This window comes from Crinia signifera, chromosome 2 (assembly GCF_055691185.1).
Source record: "Crinia signifera chromosome 2, ASM5569118v1, whole genome shotgun sequence".
Lineage (NCBI taxonomy): Eukaryota > Metazoa > Chordata > Amphibia > Anura > Myobatrachidae > Crinia > Crinia signifera.
In genome coordinates, this window is record NC_139218.1 from 190728139 (window position 1) to 190748602 (window position 20464).

Below are 20464 nucleotides of genomic sequence, written 5' to 3' on the forward strand. Positions count from 1 at the left end.
TGAAAGATGATGGAATGAATGAGTTGAATGAAGAAGGACAGCGGAAAGCTGAGCAGGGTAATTCTGGGACACAAGCAGGAACAAGCACTAGGTAGGACTTGCAGCATTGGTGTCAGGAGAAAACTTCCTTGTAGAAAGATGCAGGGAGCAAGGCACCAGAGTCAGGAGAGAAAGAGCCAGGATCCAGGAAACAGCTAGGAGTTGTGAATGACTCCAAAGACTCATTGCACTGACACTGAACAGCCTAGGCAGATCCCCTATATCCCCAGGGGGCGGCTGCCATTGGCTGACAGCGCAGGAAGAGGAGGGAACCTCCACTCTGGGCCAATCTGTCTCCTGCCCTCAACCAAGATGGCGACGCCGGCCTCCCCTGCTGCCATCCCTACCTGGAGCTGCCCCTACTCGCACGCCGCAGCCTGGGACCTGCACACGCTAGCCGGCGGCGGGCGCGGACGGGTGAGTACTGTACCCGCCGCGCTCCGTCGCGGCTACGTGTGACAGTACCCCCCCTTTTCAGGGTGACCCCAGGGCGCCTATGGGCCTTGTGAGGATTTCTCTGAAGAAATTGCTTTATCAGCTTCGGAGCGTGAAGATCAATGGAATCCACCCAAGAGTTCTCTTCAGGACCAAACCCAACCCATTCCACCAGATACTGGGTACGAGATTTGCGGCAGCGAGAGTCTATAATGCGTCTTACCTCGAATTCAGCCCCACTCTCGGAGTTAATCTTGGGCGGTTTGGGAATCCTATTTTGATAAGAGTTCAACCTTAAAGGCTTGAGGAGGGACACATGGAAGGAATTCGAAATCCTTAGGGAAGGAGGAAGTTGAAGTCTATAAGCGACCGGATTAATGACTTGGATGATAGGGTATGGCCCAATGAACCGAGGAGCCAGCTTCATAGAGGGCAGACGGAGGCGTATATGGCGGGTAGACAGCCATACCCGGTCTCCGACTTTCAATCGGGGCGCTGCCCTTCTTTTTCTGTCTGCCATCCTCTTGTATCGGGCGGAAGATTTAAGAAGAGCGGTGTGGACTTCTGACCAGATTTTAGCAAAGCGTTGTAATGAAGTGGTTGCTGCAGGAACTTCGGAAGAGGATAATTCTGAGAAATCCGGAGACCGTGGATGTTTGCCGAATACTGTAAAGAAGGGAGTGGTTCCGGAGGAAGAGTGATAGGAGTTGTTATGCATATATTCTGCCCACGGGAGAAGATCCACCCAGTCATCTTGGGAAGACGAGACAAACAGTCGGATAAAGGCCTCCAAGTCTTGATTCACCCGTTCTGTCTGGCCGTTGGTCTGGGGGTGAAAGGCAGTGGAAAACTTGAGTTTGACCTGTACCGCGGCACAGAGAGCTCTCCAGAACTTTGCAACGAACTGTACTCCGCGGTCGGATACAATCTCTTTGGGCAGTCCATGGAGTTTAAAAATGGTTGAGATAAACAGCTGGGCCAGTACTGGAGCAGAGGGGAGACCTTTTAGTGGGAAAAAATGGACCATTTTAGAGAATCGGTCAACCACTACCCAGATTGCAGTATGACCTTTTGAGGGAGGTAGTTCACAAATGAAGTCCATTGACAGATGGGTCCATGGTTCTGTGGGAATGGTTAGAGGGCGGAGAGGACCAGCGGGAGTTGTTCTGGGCACCTTATGCTGAGCACATCTCACACAAGAGGCGACGAAGTTGGTTACGTCGTGGCGGATGGTTGGCCACCAATAAGAACGTGACAGGAACATCAAGGTCTTTTGTGCTCCTGCGTGCCCTGCGAAGCGGGAAGAATGTGCCCATGTCAATATTTTCTTGCGGAGTTCGGGGGGAACAAACGTTTTACCTGGAGGAGGAGATGGCTGTATGGTTACTTGGGCGAAGACCACCGGATCGAGGATTGGACGAGGAGGTGTCTCTAGGTCAGAAGTCGTCTCAAAGGAGCGGGATAGAGCGTCCGCCTTAGTATTCGTGGTTCCAGGTCGGAATTTAATTTGGAAATCAAAGCGTTCAAAAAACATCGCCCAACGGGCTTGGCGGGCAGTAAGGCACTGAGCCTGTTTAAGAAAGGACAGATTTTTGTGGTCTGAATACACGGTGATCTTATGCCGTGCCCCCTCCAGAAGGTATCGCCACTCCTCTAACGCAGCCTTGACTGCAAGCAACTCCTGTTCCCCGATGGGGTAATTCCTCTCTGCCGGAAGGAATTTTTTGGAGAGGAAGGCACAAGGGTGTAATTCTTGATCCTCACCTTTTTGTGACAAGATGGCCCCGATCCCTTCCGAGGATGCGTCCACCTCGAGAATGAAGGGCCTGTCGAGGTCTGGTTGGAGGAGGATTGGTGCCGTCACGAATGCTCTTTTTAACTGCTGGAAGGCAGAGGATGCTTCGGGCGACCATCGGCTTGGATCAGCTCCTTTGCAAGTGAGAGCAGTGAGGGGAGCAGCGATAGTAGAGAAGTTCCGGATAAATCGCCGGTAATAGTTTGAGAACCCTAGGAATCTCTGAATTCCTTTGAGCGTTGTGGGGGCTGCCCAGTCTTGGATGGCTCTCACCTTCTCTGGGTCCATCTCTATCCCAGTGGCGGAGAGAATGTGACCCAAGAATGGAATGGACGTGACCTCAAAAACGCACTTCTCCAACTTACAGAACAGTTGATTTTGGCGAAGACGTCGTAGGACTTCGGACACTGTCTGTCTGTGAAGTTGAAGATTTGGAGAGAAGATGAGTATATCGTCTAGATAGACTACGATGGAGTGGTACAGCAAGTCCCGAAAGATATCATTTACAAACTGTTGGAAGACGGCGGGGGCGTTACAAAGGCCGAAGGGCATCACCAGGTATTCATAGTGACCGTCGCGCGTATTAAAAGCCGTCTTCCACTCGTCACCTGGACGGATCCGGATCAAATTGTAGGCCCCTCGCAGGTCCAATTTAGTAAAGATTGCCGCCCCTCTGATCTTGTCGAATAGTTCTGCGATAAGGGGTAAGGGATAGCGGTTTTTAATGGTGATGTCGTTCAGGCCCCTATAGTCGATACATGGCCGAAGACCGCCATCCTTCTTTTTCACAAAGAAAAACCCGGCCCCGGCCGGAGAAGTAGATGGTCGAATGAAACCTTTGTTTAAGTTCTCTTGAATGTACGAGGACATGGCCTCAGTCTCGGGTAGCGACAGAGGATAGATGCGGCCACGAGGAGGGAATTTCCCGGCCACCAGTTCTATCGGGCAGTCCCAAGGACGGTGAGGAGGCAGGGTGTCGGCACCTCCTTTACTGAAGACATCTGTAAATGAACGGTATGGTGCGGGTATAGACAAGGGTGGAGCTGAAGAGGATGAAGGACAGTTATCCTCATGTTGTGGATGGGTCTGGTAGACCGGAAGGATCTGAGGAATGCAGGTAGACTGGCAATTTGTTCCCCAGGCCTTGACCTCCATATTGGTCCAATCGATGTGTGGGTTATGTTTAGAGAGCCAGGGAAGGCCCAGGACCATTGGATGTGAGGACTGTGGAAGAATGAAGAATTCGAGGGTCTCTTGATGTAGAGCTCCTATGAGCAGTGTCACCGGGGTGGTCTGATGGGTGATTTGTCCACTACGAATTCGACTCCCATCCACTGCAGTGAGGACCAGCGAATGATCCAGGGGTTGCACCGGCAGGGCATGTTGGGTGACAAAAGAAGACGAAAGGAAATTTCCCGCTGCCCCAGAGTCCAATAGGGCCTGAACTCTTTTTCTCCCTTGGGGACACACAAGGGTAACCGGAATGGTGGAATCAGAAGAAGAGGGAGATGGAAGCAAGACTCCTAATCGGACCTCCCTCGTGGAGATTAGGAGCGGTCGTTTCCCGGCCGCAGCGGGCAGGAAGCCAACAGGTGAGCTGAGGAGCCACAGTACATGCACAGATTCTCTCGCCGTCTTCGGGACTTCTCTTCGAGAGAAAGACGAGAGCGGTTGATTTGCATGGGCTCATCTGTTGACACCGCAGGAGGCGGGGTTGGTCTGGAAGCGGGTGCGACATTGGAAGGGAATCGAGGGCGAAGGCGATCAGAGCGATTCCTCTCAAGTTGGCGTTCTTGGAGTCGCAGATCGACCTTGTTACATAATGAAATGAGTTCAGCCAGGGTGGAAGGAGAATCGCGAGTTGCTAACTCGTCCTTGATGCGGCCGGCTAGGCCGTTCCAGAAGGCAGAGACGAGAGCCTCTTCGTTCCATCTGAGTTCGGAAGCCAGGGTTTGAAATTGCACAACATATTGTCCCACTGGGCGACTGCCCTGACGAATTCTTAGGATCTCCGTGGCTGCGGAGGACACTCTGCCAGGCTCGTCGAAGATGCGACGGAAGGAAGCCACAAATTCTTCATAGTTGTTGAGGATGGGATCCGCACGCTCCCAGAGGGGGGACACCCACTCCAGGGCTGGGCCCGCCAGTAGGGACACGATGTAAGCCACCCGAGTCTTGGGAGAGGGGAAATTGGAAGGCTGGAGGGTAAAATGGACGTCACATTGATTCAGGAATCCTCGACACCCTCTTGGGGACCCGTCATATTTACTGGGGGTTGACAGCTGCAGATGGTGAGGAGCAGCTGGCCCCGGAGAAGCAGCAGAGGCCGAAGCTCCGGAGGTAGGTGCTGCCGAAACTGAGGGAGCCGCCTGAGGTGGTGACAAGGTCTGGAGGAATTGAGCCACTTGACGCTGGGTAGCCTCTACTTGTTCCAAGCGAGCCATGATGCCTTGAAGAACATCCGTCATGGAGGCCTGTGCTTCACCCGATTCCATCGGGTCAGTGCAAACTGTCACGGCTAAAGGGCTGGATGGAGTCGTGTGGTGCACAGGAACTGGAGACGGACCAGGAGGAGTAGGATTGAAACGTGCCGGTTTAATAACGGATTTCATAAATGATAAACTTCACTCAAATACTTCTTTAAGTGACAGTTGGATAACTTAAATAGAGTCCAGCACAATACTAATAACGGGCAGGTAAATCTGGAAACGTATACTTGATGAGCCAGAGTACATAGAGGAAGATCCGGAAAGAGGTTGATTTGATGATAGAAGAAATGGATCCGGATGACTGAAAGATGATGGAATGAATGAGTTGAATGAAGAAGGACAGCGGAAAGCTGAGCAGGGTAATTCTGGGACACAAGCAGGAACAAGCACTAGGTAGGACTTGCAGCATTGGTGTCAGGAGAAAACTTCCTTGTAGAAAGATGCAGGGAGCAAGGCACCAGAGTCAGGAGAGAAAGAGCCAGGATCCAGGAAACAGCTAGGAGTTGTGAATGACTCCAAAGACTCATTGCACTGACACTGAACAGCCTAGGCAGATCCCCTATATCCCCAGGGGGCGGCTGCCATTGGCTGACAGCGCAGGAAGAGGAGGGAACCTCCACTCTGGGCCAATCTGTCTCCTGCCCTCAACCAAGATGGCGACGCCGGCCTCCCCTGCTGCCATCCCTACCTGGAGCTGCCCCTACTCGCACGCCGCAGCCTGGGACCTGCACACGCTAGCCGGCGGCGGGCGCGGACGGGTGAGTACTGTACCCGCCGCGCTCCGTCGCGGCTACGTGTGACACTAGCAAAATCAGGCCAGGCAGTTTTGACTAGCTCACAGACTATCATAATGAACAAATACAAAATCGCCAGTGCATCTCATCAAAATTGCTTAGTAAAGATAGTCCACTAATAAAATTTGCACCATATGTACACGCCTTTAGTGCTTCCGAATTGAATAATCTATCCTGACCTAAAGCGCTAGCAGATATGTGTGATTTGTAAATTAAGGTAGTTTATATTTGTTTTGTTTTTTTTGTGCCAAATTACTCTGAATATGCTGAAGTAGTTGTGACACTGCCCTCAGATTTCCCCAACAGCAACAACAATTCTTTCAGGAACAGTAAAGTCCTAATGACATCACCATTGTGACATAGGATTTCCTCTGCTCAAAAGGAAAGTCTAGGATTATCAGTTAAGATTTACATAACATTTATATTGTGCACTATGGACCTTATTCTGGTCCATTCGCAGCCAGCGTTCGCTCACACAGGGATTGATGTTTGGCGTATGCGCAGCCGCATTTCTGCGCATGTGCATACGCTGGGTGCACGCACCCAAGGCTGTGGCTGGGGGTAGTGGAGCATCGGCAGATAGTCACGCCCATTGGTGCCGGGGGTGGACCGGATGTCAGCTGCCCGCCCACTTCCTCCCAAGGGTACACGCAAATATAAGGGACCTCAGAGTCACTTAGATATGTTTGCATGTTCGACATCTTTCATAATTGTTTGATTCTGGCTATGTTCCTCAGATGAAAGAATGAGGATTTGATTGTGGCTGATATCTGATGTTTAAGTGTCAAGCCACCATCCAGTACCATGCCAAGATTCCGCACATGATCAGAGTTTTGTAATTCTGTACCCCCAAGTGTCAGTCCAGTTGGGTGGCTATGCTGCAGTCTTGTCCTTTGATGTTAAGGTCCGGTCACAAGGACTTCTGTTTTATCAGGATTCAGTCTCAGCCAACTGGCACTCATTCATTCCTGGAGCTCAGCTAGACTGCCATTTAGGGTTGTTATTGGGTTTTCAGTGCCCGGAGCAAAGGACAAGTACAGTGGTAGACAAGGCCATGGCGCCTAATTATTTCACCCAGTGGCACCATGTACACTGCAAAGAGTAAAATAGAACCTTGAGCGCCCCCAAATGGCAGTGGCATGAATGAAGATGAGTATACTCCAGTTGACACTTTCTGTGACCTTATATAATTTTTGTGGGTTAGTGTCGCGCTCTGTCTTAATTATTAATCAATATGCAGTGAATATACATATATATGGGTGCATATGGCTGTATACAGTAGAAATTGGTACAGGTTGAGTATCCCATATCCGAGTATCCGTTATCCAAATTATTCCAAAAACCATACATTCCATTTTTTTTTTGTTAAAACTTACTGGTGACATTTGTAACAGCACTACTGAGGACATGATATGTAACCGGCACTATATATGTGCAAGAAAATGATTGCTTGGCATTCAAATTCACTGCCTGAGATAGTACACAAATTTTGTTTCATGTTTTGAAACCTTGTTTTTTGAACAAATAAAATATATTTGTGTGCATTTCATGTGGTTGATGTGTTTATACAGCATAAATGCAAGATACTTCAAAATACATAATTGAAATATTAAAATATTCCGAAATACGGAATAATCCGTTATCCAAAATTCTGCTAGTCCCAAGCATTTTGGATACGGGATACTCAACCTGTAATAGACTTAGAATGTTTGCAATTGTAATTTACTTCAAATAAGGATTCAATTAAAATGTACACAATTGGCCACAAAATGTGTCAATTAGTCATAAGCATAAATTGGATAGTCTGTATGCTCAGTCCTAACTGTTCTTGAAGAAGGCTGTAAAGCTGAAACGCGTTGGAGACACTTTGTGTACACACAGGATTTGGAAGGAGCATACCACCCACACCTGCACGGCGGCAGCTGAGACGATCACAGGCAGCCGCACGGAAGCGAAACCAAGCGACCGGACAGGGTAAGTAGGAGGCTGCGAGCGAGCAGTGAGGCAGGAGGGATCCCGGCAAAAGTAACTGAGACCGCGCCTACGGCTACAAGGTCAGCCGCGACGCCGGTCCACTGAAACAAGTCCCTGCTTCAGCCGCAGAGGGCAGCGGCAGACGTATACAGTGTCCCCCACACGTGTGCGACGCCGCAGCAACACGGCACCAAGCAGAAGTGACACCAGTCCCCCTAAACTGCACCTACCGCACACTCCTCCGAAAACCTAGGAGTGACATCAGGCTGTTAAAGGGGTACCCGAAGAATCCACTAGCTTATCTGACGCCGCACTCAGATAACCCTAAGAGACTATTATACAAGTGCTCTCACCAGAGACTTATCAGACTGTTCCTAAAGTTTACGCAATCCTAGGGAGGAATCACCAACCTTTGATGCGCACAGTAAGGACTGAGCATACAGACTATCCAACTTATGCTTATGACCAATTGACACTTTTTTTGTGGCCAATTGTGTACAATTTAATTGAATCCAATTTCTACTGTATACAGCCATATGCACCCATATATATGTACATTCACTGCATATTGATTAATAATTAAGACAGAGCGCGACACTAACCCACAAAAATGATATACCTTCAAAAAGATTGGATCCCAGTCAGATCCATGTGTTCGCAGCTAGTCATAACATCAATCAGTGCGCAGATACAACAAGAAATTCTCTACTACTTTCTGTAACCTGCCAGCGAGAAATTATTTGAACAGGCTTAGTACTGTGCCATCAAGTCCACAGAAATTTTTCAGACACTCAATCAGAAGCCCATGGTCCACACTATCCAATGCTCCAGATCCAGAAGGATTAAGATTGAACAGTCACCTCTGTCTCTTGCCACCAGAAGATCATTTAACACATATACCAAGGCTGTTTTAGTGCTATGTGTCCTGAATCCTGATTGGAATGGATCATACATATCATGAGTTATCAGGTGGGTTTCCAGTTGATTTGCAAGTACTTTTGCAATTACTTTTCCTAGAAAAGAAAGGTTTGATACCGGTCGGTAGTTGGTCATGCAATCTGGATCTAAATTAGGTTTTTAAGAAGAGGTCTAACAATTGCTTCAAACACACAGGCAATAACAAGGTAGCAGACAGCTTTCGAAGCATTTGCTTCGAGCGGGCTTACTAGTTGTTCAACGTTATTGCTGCTAAAGGTAGTTTTACTAGCTTCTGGAACATGGGCTGTACTTTTGAGATATCTTTTATTTTATTTTTTAAATAGATTTGCCACAAGTTAAAATTTATAAAACTTTACTACTTGTCAATGAGGATCTGTAAACCCCCCTCCTGTTTTGAAAGATGGCAAACTTTCTATTTCGCTGAACTTTACTGTACATATAGAGTGTCTATTGACATGTTATGTGTATAGTCTGAACTACCACTATTCATGTGCACATGATTGTTTTTTTTTTTTTCTTTTGGTATACATCTAAAAATCATGCATGCTTTGTCATTGATTGACTTGACAAAGTCTGTAAGTGAGCGTTGTCACATTGGGCAGTATTCAATGAGAAAAATTCTCCGTGTTTTATGGAGAATTTGTGCTTTTTTTCACATTGGACGGAGAATTTTGGTCTCAAAAAGTGAACCACCCTATTCAATGTGATATTTTCGTCGTCTTTCTAAGTGATTTTCGCCGAGTCTCTCCATGTAGCAATTCTCCATCTTTTCATGGAGAAGTGGAATGTGAACTTTTAAAATAATTATTTTTTTTTTTGGATTAAAAAAATCAGGAATTTTATTCTGTGAAGGGGCATGCTATTTTTATTCATGTGCTTATAGCACATGAATATATATTTAATTTAAATTATTTTATTTTTTTTACACATAACAGCCAGCAGGGGGCCGGAGCCGAGAGCCGCTCATTAGATATTCATATATTCACTGCACCCGATCATTACATATGCACGATCGGGATCAGTGAATATACCCGGTCCCCTGCTGGCTCTGGGGGGGGGGGGCAGCCTGTGCTGCCTGGGTCCCGGGGAGCCCTCCTCCCCTCCACATATGTTCTGGGGCAGGCAGGGAGACTTCAATCTCCCTGCCTGCCACCGTCCCACGGCTCCCTGCAGCAGACGCTCATCCGCTGCAGGGGTTAAGATTCGCCGCGAGGGGCAACGAGCCCCAGCGACATTGAATAGTGTATAGAGACCCGTGACGGAGAATCTCCAAACATGTAGAATCTCCGTAAAAACACGGCGAGTGCATGGCGAGAGAAAAAAACCTCTCGCCATGCAAGGAGAAAATTCTCATTGAATACTGCCCATTGTGTTAGGTGGACACTGTGTATATGAAATAATAGAATTTCATTGTTTTTTGTTTGGTTTTTAAATCCATCCATGATGCATTATGTCACGTCTGCAATATGGGTGGCTTTTCAAGTATATATAATACCAGAAAACTACTAAGGTTTTGTTTAAAGATAGTTATTGAGATCTTTTTTTGTTAAGCCGTCTTGAAAAAATATGCTTACTTAAGGTGACACTAGACAAGATTATAAATTATATTTTATTATTATTATAATTTTATTTATAAGGCGCCACAAGTGTTTCACAGCGCCGTACAAAGGAACAATACAGGGAGACGAAGCTTGGCATAACATTGAATAAATAACAAAAATACAGTACAAATAAAGAGTGCCACAGATCAATACACATTACAGCTTAAATGTAAGTAGTGAGGACTCAATCAACATACAACTAGAGGCTTGAGGCCAATGATGGAGATGAGTATGCAAACGAAGATGGTCACTGAGTGTTGGAGTATAGGAGAGCTGTGAGTGAAATGTGAAGAGAAGTGGGCTTTTGACAACAGGAGGGAAGAGGGCCCTACTCGGAGGAGCTTACAATCTAGTAGGAAGGGGAGACAGACAGATTACAAGAGGTGCAAGCGAGTGGGTGGTGGTTAGATAGCAGGATGTAAACAGGCAAGGGGTCGGTGAACCAGCTGGTTTATGCAGTGGAAGGGTATGCTTTGATGAATAGGTGAGTTTTCAGTGCCCGTTTGAAGCTTTGCAAGGTCGGGGAGAGTCTAATGGAGCAAGGGAGTGCGTTCCACTGAAGGGGTGCAGCACAGGCAAAGTCCTGTACTCTAGCATGGGGAGCATACTCTAGCATATTAAAGATCATAACTAGTCATTGCAAAATTTCTATGTTTTTCATCCAGTGTGTACGCACTATATCGTGCTCCCACGAGTCGTCAACTGTACATTCAACTGAATGTGATGATACAGTATGATGGACTGCATACTACTGGATGTGGCCACTGACATTATCTTTTGTAAACACATTCCGTATGTACGCAATATATCATTTGTCTGGAAGTTCCGGGGAAATTATAAGCAACTTTGTATCGGTTTTGTGTTGTATAGTGTGTACCCAGCTATAGATGTACTGAAACATGCCTGCAGATTTAAAAATTTGAGTCCTAAATATTAACCCTATTTAGGGGGTATTCCGTCTTTCTGATTTGAAAAAATAAGGGGATTTCGCTATTCCATCCTGCCCGTTTTGGTCAGGGAAACTGCTGGGATTTGCGGCTGCAGACTTTGCTCTTTGAGCTGAATTTGTATTAGCGAAAACGGGCGCAATGTTTGAATTTGCATCTCTTTCTTCGAAAAAAGAAGTGGATTTGCAGATTCACTTCTTTCAAAAGGAAAAACGATTGAATAGATGGAAAACTAATTCCATCTATTTGTGAAATTGGACTGTATTTTGCAGCGGTTTTTATGTGAAATTGGGGCATTCATAACCCCCCCACCCCCTTCCGCCGTTTGTGGGGAATTAGTGGCAGGCGACTATTCAGTGGTTTCTTTCCCGACAGCATTGAAGCGGCATCTCTTCAGAATGGACCGACTTTAAAAGCAGTCGGGCCCGTTTTTGACAAAAACAGGCGTGGATTGTCAAGATCACAGCCGTTTTCACGGACAAACCCCCTTTTTGCAGATCGGCAGGCAGGACATTGAATCCTGCCTGCCGATAAACAGGCGAGTGGACAAAAAACCCAGCAGGGTCCCGACTGTTGGGACGTACCGACAGTTGGGACCCGGGATTGAATACCAGCCTTAGTCCCCAGCTGTGGCTTTGGAAGTAGGGATGTGGCACGGGTGGCTGGTTCTCCAGTTTGCACTAAGGTCTGCGTGCGCTCGTCCTACTGCAGCTGCACAGGGGCTCTGCTGCTGAAAGGGTGGCGGTGTCAGCGACCAGCATCCAACCGGAGCCTTGTGTCGCATGCGCGTGTCCTGCAGTGAGGCTGAGCTGCAAGAGGTTTAAAGGTGGCCATACACACGCAGATTTATCTTCAGATCTGGCTGGATGGAACAAATACATGCGAGCAAATTATAATTGACCATTTGCTTAGAAATGCTGGAAAACTGACAAACTGTCACTCATCCATAACCATGTTTTTATTCCAACCAGCCAGATCTGAAGATAAATCTTACTAGTGTATGGGCACCTTAAGTAGCTGAGTGGGCTCTGTTTTAGATGTCAGGTGTGTGTGTGGGGGGGGGGGGGGGGGGGGGGGAGAGAGAGACTGCACAGTCTGGTAGCAGCACTGGTACTGTACGTCATTGTGTTATTAGCGCGTGGAATCCATGTTTTTCATATACTGAGCGTATCCGGGGCAGCGGGAAAGTGGAGGTGCGTAGCTTACTGCGGCAAAGTCAAATTTTACTTTTGATTTTTAAACATTCAATACAGTGTGCAATTGTAAATGAACAATTCATTAGAAGCGAAGAACTTTAATCTTTAAAATAATACCTCATTCGTCAATTTTGGCTACGTATAAGTGAGAAACAGGGATAGCCACCAAAGATCACCTTCTAGAAATAATATATATGATTTACTTTAACTTCTTTTTTAGATATTACTTTTGAACAGTTTGTTACTTCCTTTCTTGGGGCACGTAACCTAAGTAAAAAAATGTGCTAAACCAGAGAAATAAAAGGAAGTGTCTGTACCGGAGGTGACTTGATAAACGATTTGCTTGGAAGGCTTTTTGCAATGTGGGTGAGCTGTGTTCGGGGAGGGACTGGCTTGGTGTTGTTTTCTGGGTGTGGGATTAGCAAAGATTAGTACTGTCTCTCATTGCCTGATAGCACTTTTCTACGCATCATAACATTGCAATCCCAGAGGAGATATCATTCTCATTGGAATGAAGAGGTAAGGACAGCCTGTAATCACTCCTGCAAATAGGACATTTTATATTAATGTCCTATTTCAAGCATTGGTCTTGTGTGGTTTAATAGTTATTCTCTATATTGTACCCATCAACTTGTCATATCATTAAAAATTGACCGAAAAGGCTTTATCCTAATATCCCATTTATTTCATTATGCTTTTGAGATGTCCCCCCCAAGTTTTCATGTGAGTCGACATGCAGTTGTCTTAACAGTCAGCCAGCAGTTGCTGATGGTTAGCTACCAGAGTGATTGTCTTATGAAAGAGAGCTGTTATTTTTCCGTTGAGATTTTTGCTTTTAACGTCCCATTATTTAAAAAAATAAAAAGACAAGGCTCATATTAATAGCTTCTTTACAGCTGAGTTTCTGTACTATATACTCCTCTATCGGATTTGGATAAATGTTTTAAATACAATATAATAACATTTCCATACAGTTTTACAGGAGGACTGAATGCTGGACTTTGATGTTCTAGGCTTCAGTTTATCCATGCTACTTGTGGAAACCTGCATCTAATTTTTATATTGTTAATTTTAAAATGAAACATTTATTGTATGTATTTTAAGTGTAATAACTCCTAACTAGTATGATCCTTCACCCTCCTGTAGGTGTCTAGCAGAGTTAATATAGCCCTCCTTTGTATTCTCACTCATTTGTCTTCCTAGGACAGAAGTCTCCCCCCCCCCCCCCCCCCATCCTTTCGCAGCTGGAGTGCACGTCTAATAATAAGATGCTTGAACGTTTAGACAGATCCTGCACCTGAGACAGACATACATGAGAGCTTTGAGACTTATTGCCACTAGGCAGATGGTTATTTTGTGAATCGACACAATCAAGAGAAAATGGCATCTTTTATGTAGAGCAGTGGAAGAATCGGCCTGGCAGATGGACACGAATATGCTCTCAAATAATCTGTAGTCGGGGGGAAATATGAACTTACACTGTTTTACAATTATGGCTGGGTTAAGAAAAGAAGGTTCTGAGCTTGAGCTGTAAGTTTCAGGAAGGGTGCATGTTTAGAGCTTTAGTTAAATATGAATGTACAACAAAGATTTTTTTTTTGATCGCACATTGGTTACTTTTCCTCCCCTTTTAACAATCTGAAGAGGTGTTTTCAATCAGAGACTTTTACTTTTGTTTTCTTTCTGTCTTTCTTTCCCTTCAGATTGTTAAACAGAACAATTTTACTCCGCAGAAAAACTGTACTTCTCTAGACTGTTTGCCCAGACTACATAATCCCATAATAGTGTCTGAGCTTTTAGGGCAAGGTATGTTGGACGCATCAAACTGACTGTTTAGCATGGAAAGCAGAATAGTTTTATATTAATGGTTAAGTGCTGAGAGAATTTGGTTGGGAAGTCTAAAGGATAGTGCATGGTTTAAAACCTACTGTATTCCTCTTTCATAAATAGCCTTTTTTTTCTCTTGGGGAGGGATTTTCAATAAACGCTTTAATCTGCAATTAAACAGGGCATACTTATTCGTAGCAAATTATAATGAGTCACATTGATTTAATCTGTAATTTTGGCTTCTATACTGCCCCTAAAATCTGTGTTGGATTGATACAGTATGCTTCCCAATCTATCTTGCATTACACATCCATAAACACAATACATGATTTTTTTTAAAGATATCACTCAGAAGAGCCTTTCTGAGAGATATTGTTTAAAAACATGTGTAATGTGTGTGTATGATGTATATTGTTAATGGCTAGTGAGAGTTTTATATGTTTCATGAAACACACATGAGCACTAATGTGCTCTCCTGAGAATACTCCATTTCTATGCAAAATGCCTATTTACGCAGTGGGGTTTGCAAATTGTTAGCCATATACCATGTGCAAAAAGGGCATTCATAGGTGGGGTGAGCTTCCTGGACTCCTAACACTGACAATTTTTTTATTTGTAGAATCATACTAGTGGCTGTTAGTGGTCATAAAAGGAAAATTATTGGAGATTTCTAATCAGTGTTAAAAGGAACATTTTTTTTTTTTAGGTGAAAAATTAAAAAATGCAAACTTTGGGTTGATTTAATTCAGTGGGCAGTGATTGGTGCCAGGAAGGAGCTCCTGGAGCTATACAGTGCAGCAAGCTCTAAAGTCAAACTATATGATTTCTGCTTGCACACAGAAATCCAACTAAACTAGGTCCACAATGTTGTTTTGTGCCTTAATACAGTGCAAACAGAATGTGGGTGAATGTAAGCAAATGCCCATTCTCTCATCTAAGAATAGCATTCTCTGAATTGAACAGCTCTGGGAGCCGCTATTCACGGAGTACTGAATTTAATCGATCCTGTTATTTTTTTTTATCATTTTATATACTAAGAAAAAAAAGATGCAAAACAAGGAAAAAGATGCTTTGAGGTACTTTGAGATGCTTTAAAAAAAATGGTGAAATATTTAATAAAAAGCAATAAAAAATGTAATTTTGAACTTTTTTTTTTAAACTGTGACTACTAGCACAGGGCTGTGACTCCTGAATGCCAGTGGTATGCCTAGAGCTAATGCTTAACTCTAATGCTTAATACTTTCTGTGTGTGATTCTCTGAAAAGTACAATGGTAACTATTCTGTGTTAATTCGATGGGGTTGATTCAATAAAGTGCGCAGTGATTAGTGTTGGGAGGGAGCTCTCGGAGCTGTTCTAATCAGTGCGCTGCTAACTTCGACTAGTGGAAGCTGGGGTGTTAGCAGAAATCTGACAAATCTAGGTGTAAACCGCATTGCGGGAGGCGCTTAAAGGCAGAAAATGCCAGTTCTTGTGACGAAACACACGTGAGGCCGGCATTTTCTGACTTCGCGGGAGCTCCCTACCAGCACTATTCACAGTGCTGAGAATTGAGTCAACACCTATGCTAGAAAACAACAGTTTTGTAATTAAAAATGTGAGAGTCACATTTACAATACTACACCTAATAATGACCAGCAACAGATTGCCAGGAATATTTATATTTTTATATTTTTTTCTGCTCCAGCAGTAGAATATCTCATACCGAACAACATACAAGGCACTATTCAAGCATCATCTCAAGACATAACTCATTTTTACTTGCACCAATGACTGCACCAGCTGATACCCTCAAACAAATGAATACACCAGCCTGTGTCCTGATTATACTGGCCTTTGTCCCCACAAAGCGACACAACAGCCGGTGGTTTCTATATAAATACATTATTACACCCTCCAATGCAGGAGTACAGGTGGAGCATGCAGAAAATGGGGACTCTCTGGTCATTAAGAAGCATTTTTTTGTCACCATGGCAACAAGGTTTTGTCCAGCTCTGCATTAAGATCAAACATGGTTTAATGTTAATGAAAATCTTTTGATCAGATTTCATGCCACAATTTTTAGATGGAGAAGAACTTGTAAAGGAAAAAAACAAGCTGATGATGGTGCAAATTATTTAGTTGTGGACTTCTTATTAACAAGTACAAATTTGCAATTAAAAATGTGTTCTTCACAAAAAAAAATTTTTTATAGCTGGGTGGCAATATGAATTAGCTGGGTGGAGGCAGATATTTATTACAAAGGTTGTGGTGTTACTAGCTGTATGATAGAGACAGGCTGTCAAATTTTAGCACTCGCTTTTCTTCTACATGTTCAGAGCAACAGAAAAATAGTTGTAAAACCAAATGCACACAAACACAAGAGATCCAAAAAGTCCTATGCATTTCAAGTATATCTCCTATTATGGTTAAAGGGGTATAACTGGGATGCAAAAGGCAATCCTATGCAAAGTTCATAGATGGTGTATTGAAATGAATTGCAGCTAGGATGTAAATGTACAGGATGCAGTTCAAATCCCGGCCCATAGAGGGAGAATAAATTAGTGTGCCAAGCGTAGCGAGGCATCGGACCCGCTGCGTGGCGAGCGCAGAGATTTGTCGGGATTTTGGATGCCGGGATTTTGGACGCCGGGATTTCATATCAATCCCAAACGTACCATAGATTGTAAGCTTGCAGCAGGGCCTTCTTACCTCCAAGTCTGTCTGTTGTTACCCAGTTTGTTTTATCACTGTCTACAATTGTAAAGCGCAACGGAATCTGCTGCGCTATATAAGAGACTGTAAATAAATAAACATAAAGTGGAGCACATGTGCCCTTTTCTGGCTAACCACCATTACTTTTAAATTGAGGAACTCTTCATCTCTTACAAAACTATCTATATATGCATACAAAATCAACAAACGTGGTTTGTTTTTTAGGTCTATAACCCCTCTATAAACAGGTAAGGCAGATGAAAGAGAGTCTGGGATAGTTGGGGCTGGGGGTGCCACTAGCTTCTCACATATTGTAGCTGTTTCCCAGTTTGTGGCATCTGACAGTGGCTGAACATGGCGGACTAGGATCAGTGACTGCACATCCCTGCCTACAGCCTTTAGAGCAGCTGTGAAGCCTGGTTACCCTGCCTGCAGACCCAGAAGGAATATGCACAGGACCATGCTGCTGCTACCTGTGCCTAGCAAGTACAGACCGAGAAAGTATCCCACTGCAGTCTGAACAGGGGCGATTCTAGGACTGGGCATGCTATGCAGTGCCCACCATAGGCAAACTAGGCAAATGCCTATGGTTTTTAGAATGCCCAGGGGCATGCAGCTCATACAACAGAGCCAGCAGCAGCGGGAGCACCAGTGTGGGGAACAGAGACAGTGGGGATAGCAACGGGCAGTAACTGAAGGAGGGCTTCTTTGCATGCTCAGCCAGAGCAGCTCTTTCTCTTGTGGGCCTTTGTGAGTAAAGCTACTGTATGTATAAGTTGCATTATGAGTATAGGGACATTACTAATATGTAAGCGGAATTACTGTGTGGCATTATGAGTAATAGGGCATTACAAATGTGTTTTATAATGTGTTAGGAGCATTAATGTGTGGCATTATGGCCCTCATTCTAGTTCATTCGGATGTTTTAGCAATGCGCATAATAGCATGTGCAGGGTTTCTGTGTGGGTGCCATTGTGACTCGCATAGTTGTTGTGGTGCTTGCACAAGGGGGGCAGGATGGAGGCGAGCAGGGACAATCGCTGACTTAGATTTGCGAGCAGGGTAGAAATAATTTGATGGTCGGCAACCATCAAATGATTTTATCTCCGTTGGGTATTCTGCGAATGGATGTTGAAGCAAAACATCCATTCGCAGTGCAGTGGAGATGTTTGGAGGGGGTGGGCATTCAAGCGCCCCGGGTCCCCTCCACCGCGTTCTGAGGCTTCCCCCCACCTCCACGCACCGCCCCTAGCCTTACCCGTCTCCCTGAAGTGGAAACGCGCAGGGTCCTGGCGCCCAGCCACCGAGAGACTGGGACGCGCGTGCGCCCCAGTTTAATGGCGTCCCTGTCCACCGGCGCTTGCCAGAGGGGGTGTTTTGGCTGGCACCGAGCAAGGACAAGGGCGCTACATCTGTATGTGTAAGATGCACTACTGTGTGGCATAATGTGTATAAAGGGCACTTCTATGTTTGAATAAGGAGAAATACTGTTTGAATAAGGAAATACTGTTTAGTATAATGCAAATAGGGGGCAATACAGTGTAATGTAGTGTGAATAAGGAGCAATAGGTCAGGGATGGAAATAGGCACCTGTACTGGGGGCACCAACCAAAATCTTGCCTACTCGTCAAATTAGCTAGGGCCGGCTTTGGCCTGCAGCAAGTGTGGGGGGGGGGGGGGGGGGGGTGCTCGGCCAGTGCGACAGAAACAGGCTGGTCAAAGCTGGAGCTGAGGTTACACACCATCCCTGAAACCACTTGGGCACGCTTGCGTTTTCCGTTATCACCCCCAAGTGCTGGCTTCCTTTCAGTCAACTTGCGTACAACCAGTGAAAAAAAAAGTAGCAGGGTGGCCTCACATTTATGTTCAGTACAAAAATATAGGATATTCCACATGGTAACAACAACTATCCTACTAATATTAATTAGAATATGATCAGGGAGCACTGAGATAGAAAACAGATTTTGGAAAACTAGTAACAAGAAGTATAGTAGCAGCACAGAGTGGCAGACAATATCGGCAAAAGCAAATAAAATACAGTACTTGGCAAATACTGTACAGATCCATTAGCAAACAACCTTATGTGCTTCAACTGTTGGGAACAATTTCCCCCACCATTGTAGATGTTACTAAACCTGCAGAATCTCTCAGATTGTAAGGCACTACCCAAAGGTTTCCCACCTAGTGACAAACTCCAGTTAAAGACTGATTCATTCTTAGCTAATACTGATGACCGATTCCAGTGAAACATGCTGGAGAGCTTACATCCTGACATAGACAATGTAAGGTACATGGTCATGGAAAGATCAATTCTACATAAATCTACTGTTATGGTCCATACACACTGGGCGATTATGCCCAATGTGTATGGACAGCAATGATCGCTATCATCACTGGGGGGTAAGCCGCTCAGTGCGTACACACTGAGCAGCTTTTCCCCTGCCGGAGGCAGTCAGCACAGGGGGCAGACAGCTTTGCATAGCTCATTGCTATGCAAAGCCTTCCCTAAAGCCGCTCATCTGCAGATGAGCGACTTTCCCGGCGATGATGCGGGAGCGTGCAGCGCCTGGCATACACACTTGGTGGCTTTGAGCTGAAAGCCGCTCAAACTTGCTATTTTTTGGCGGCTTTCAGCTCAAAGTCGCCCAGTGTGTATGGGCCTTGAATAAAAGCTGTATGGAAAGTAGTTAAAGAGATCCTGCATAGCCTTGCAAAGTATTCTCAGAAAACAGGACAGTGGCGGCTTTCTTAAATCACCAGGGAATCACCAGAACAGCTGTGATGGTACTTTAGCAATACTGGTAACTTTGGGCAATAAGTAACCCAAAAACACTTTCCCCTATCATGTTGCAGGCTATCGGATTGAAGTAACTGATTATTTGACCCAAAGACAGGTTATTTCAGGGTACTAGTCTACTTCCTTAGTGTTCCTTTTAGGAACCAAACGGGGCAGGGCGCTGGAGGGGCTGACCGGGCACGCCAACGTCACTAAAGGGGGAGTGCCCGGGCCGGCGCGTCACTGAAGGGGGAGTGCCCGGGCCGCGCGTCACTGAAGGGGGCGTGCCCGGCCCTAACTACGTCCCCGAGCTGCCGGGAAAGCGACGTGCACCGCAATCTATGGTGGCGCTGGGCTCCACCGGTGCACTCCGGCGGGCAGGCAGCAGGCTGTTTTAGCGGGGCGCTGCTAGAGGGGCAGGGCGCATTCTGCCCTTTCAAAATCGGGCAGGGCGCAGCGCCCCGCTAAAACAGCCTAGCGGGAACACTATTCCTGAAGATATTGTCAACAACAGTTACTACAATCCGATAGCCTGCAACCTGTTTTCGGTTACTTATTGCCCAAAGTTACCAGTCTCCAAACCTATAAGCGTTCCCTAAAAACTCATCTCTTCAGGCAAGCTTATCAAATTCCAGAACCAGTCACAGAACCTTGCATTCTTGTAGAATCAATGCAATAAATAATACAGTATCTATCCTTATGTATCAATGCCTATTTCCCTATATATTGTAAGCTTGCGAGCAGGGCCCTCCTACATTTTGACTGTCTGTAAATACCCTGTTTGTTGTATCACTGTCTCCTTTGTAAAGCGCAACGGAATATGCTGCGCTATATAAGAAACTTAATAAATAAATAAACTAAATTTCGAAATTTCCCATGTTCTTCCTTCAACACATAGAAGAACAATTATATAATGACACGTATAGAAGGAGTAGATGCATTGACAATCTTATGGAGGT

The 20464-nt window shown here is 45.3% G+C and overlaps 1 protein-coding gene across 19 annotated transcripts in view; it reads left to right on the forward strand.

Moving 5' to 3' along the window:
* Positions 1–20464, forward strand: part of LOC146060339 (protein 4.1-like) — a 158350-nt gene that overhangs the window by 34549 nt on the left and 103337 nt on the right. For 3 of the 19 annotated variants that reach the window (XM_083173431.1, XM_083173438.1, XM_083173442.1), the window contains exon 1: positions 12625–12728. The exons of 5 other annotated variants lie outside the window; for them this stretch is intronic. In XM_083173431.1, the coding sequence (XP_083029557.1) occupies positions 12721–12728 (8 nt within the window). In that variant the 5' untranslated portion in view covers positions 12625–12720. Of the gene's footprint in view, positions 1–12617; positions 12729–20464 lie in introns of those variants that run through there. 11 more of the 19 variants (XM_083173436.1, XM_083173441.1, XM_083173440.1 and 8 more) reach the window with 6 other exon arrangements.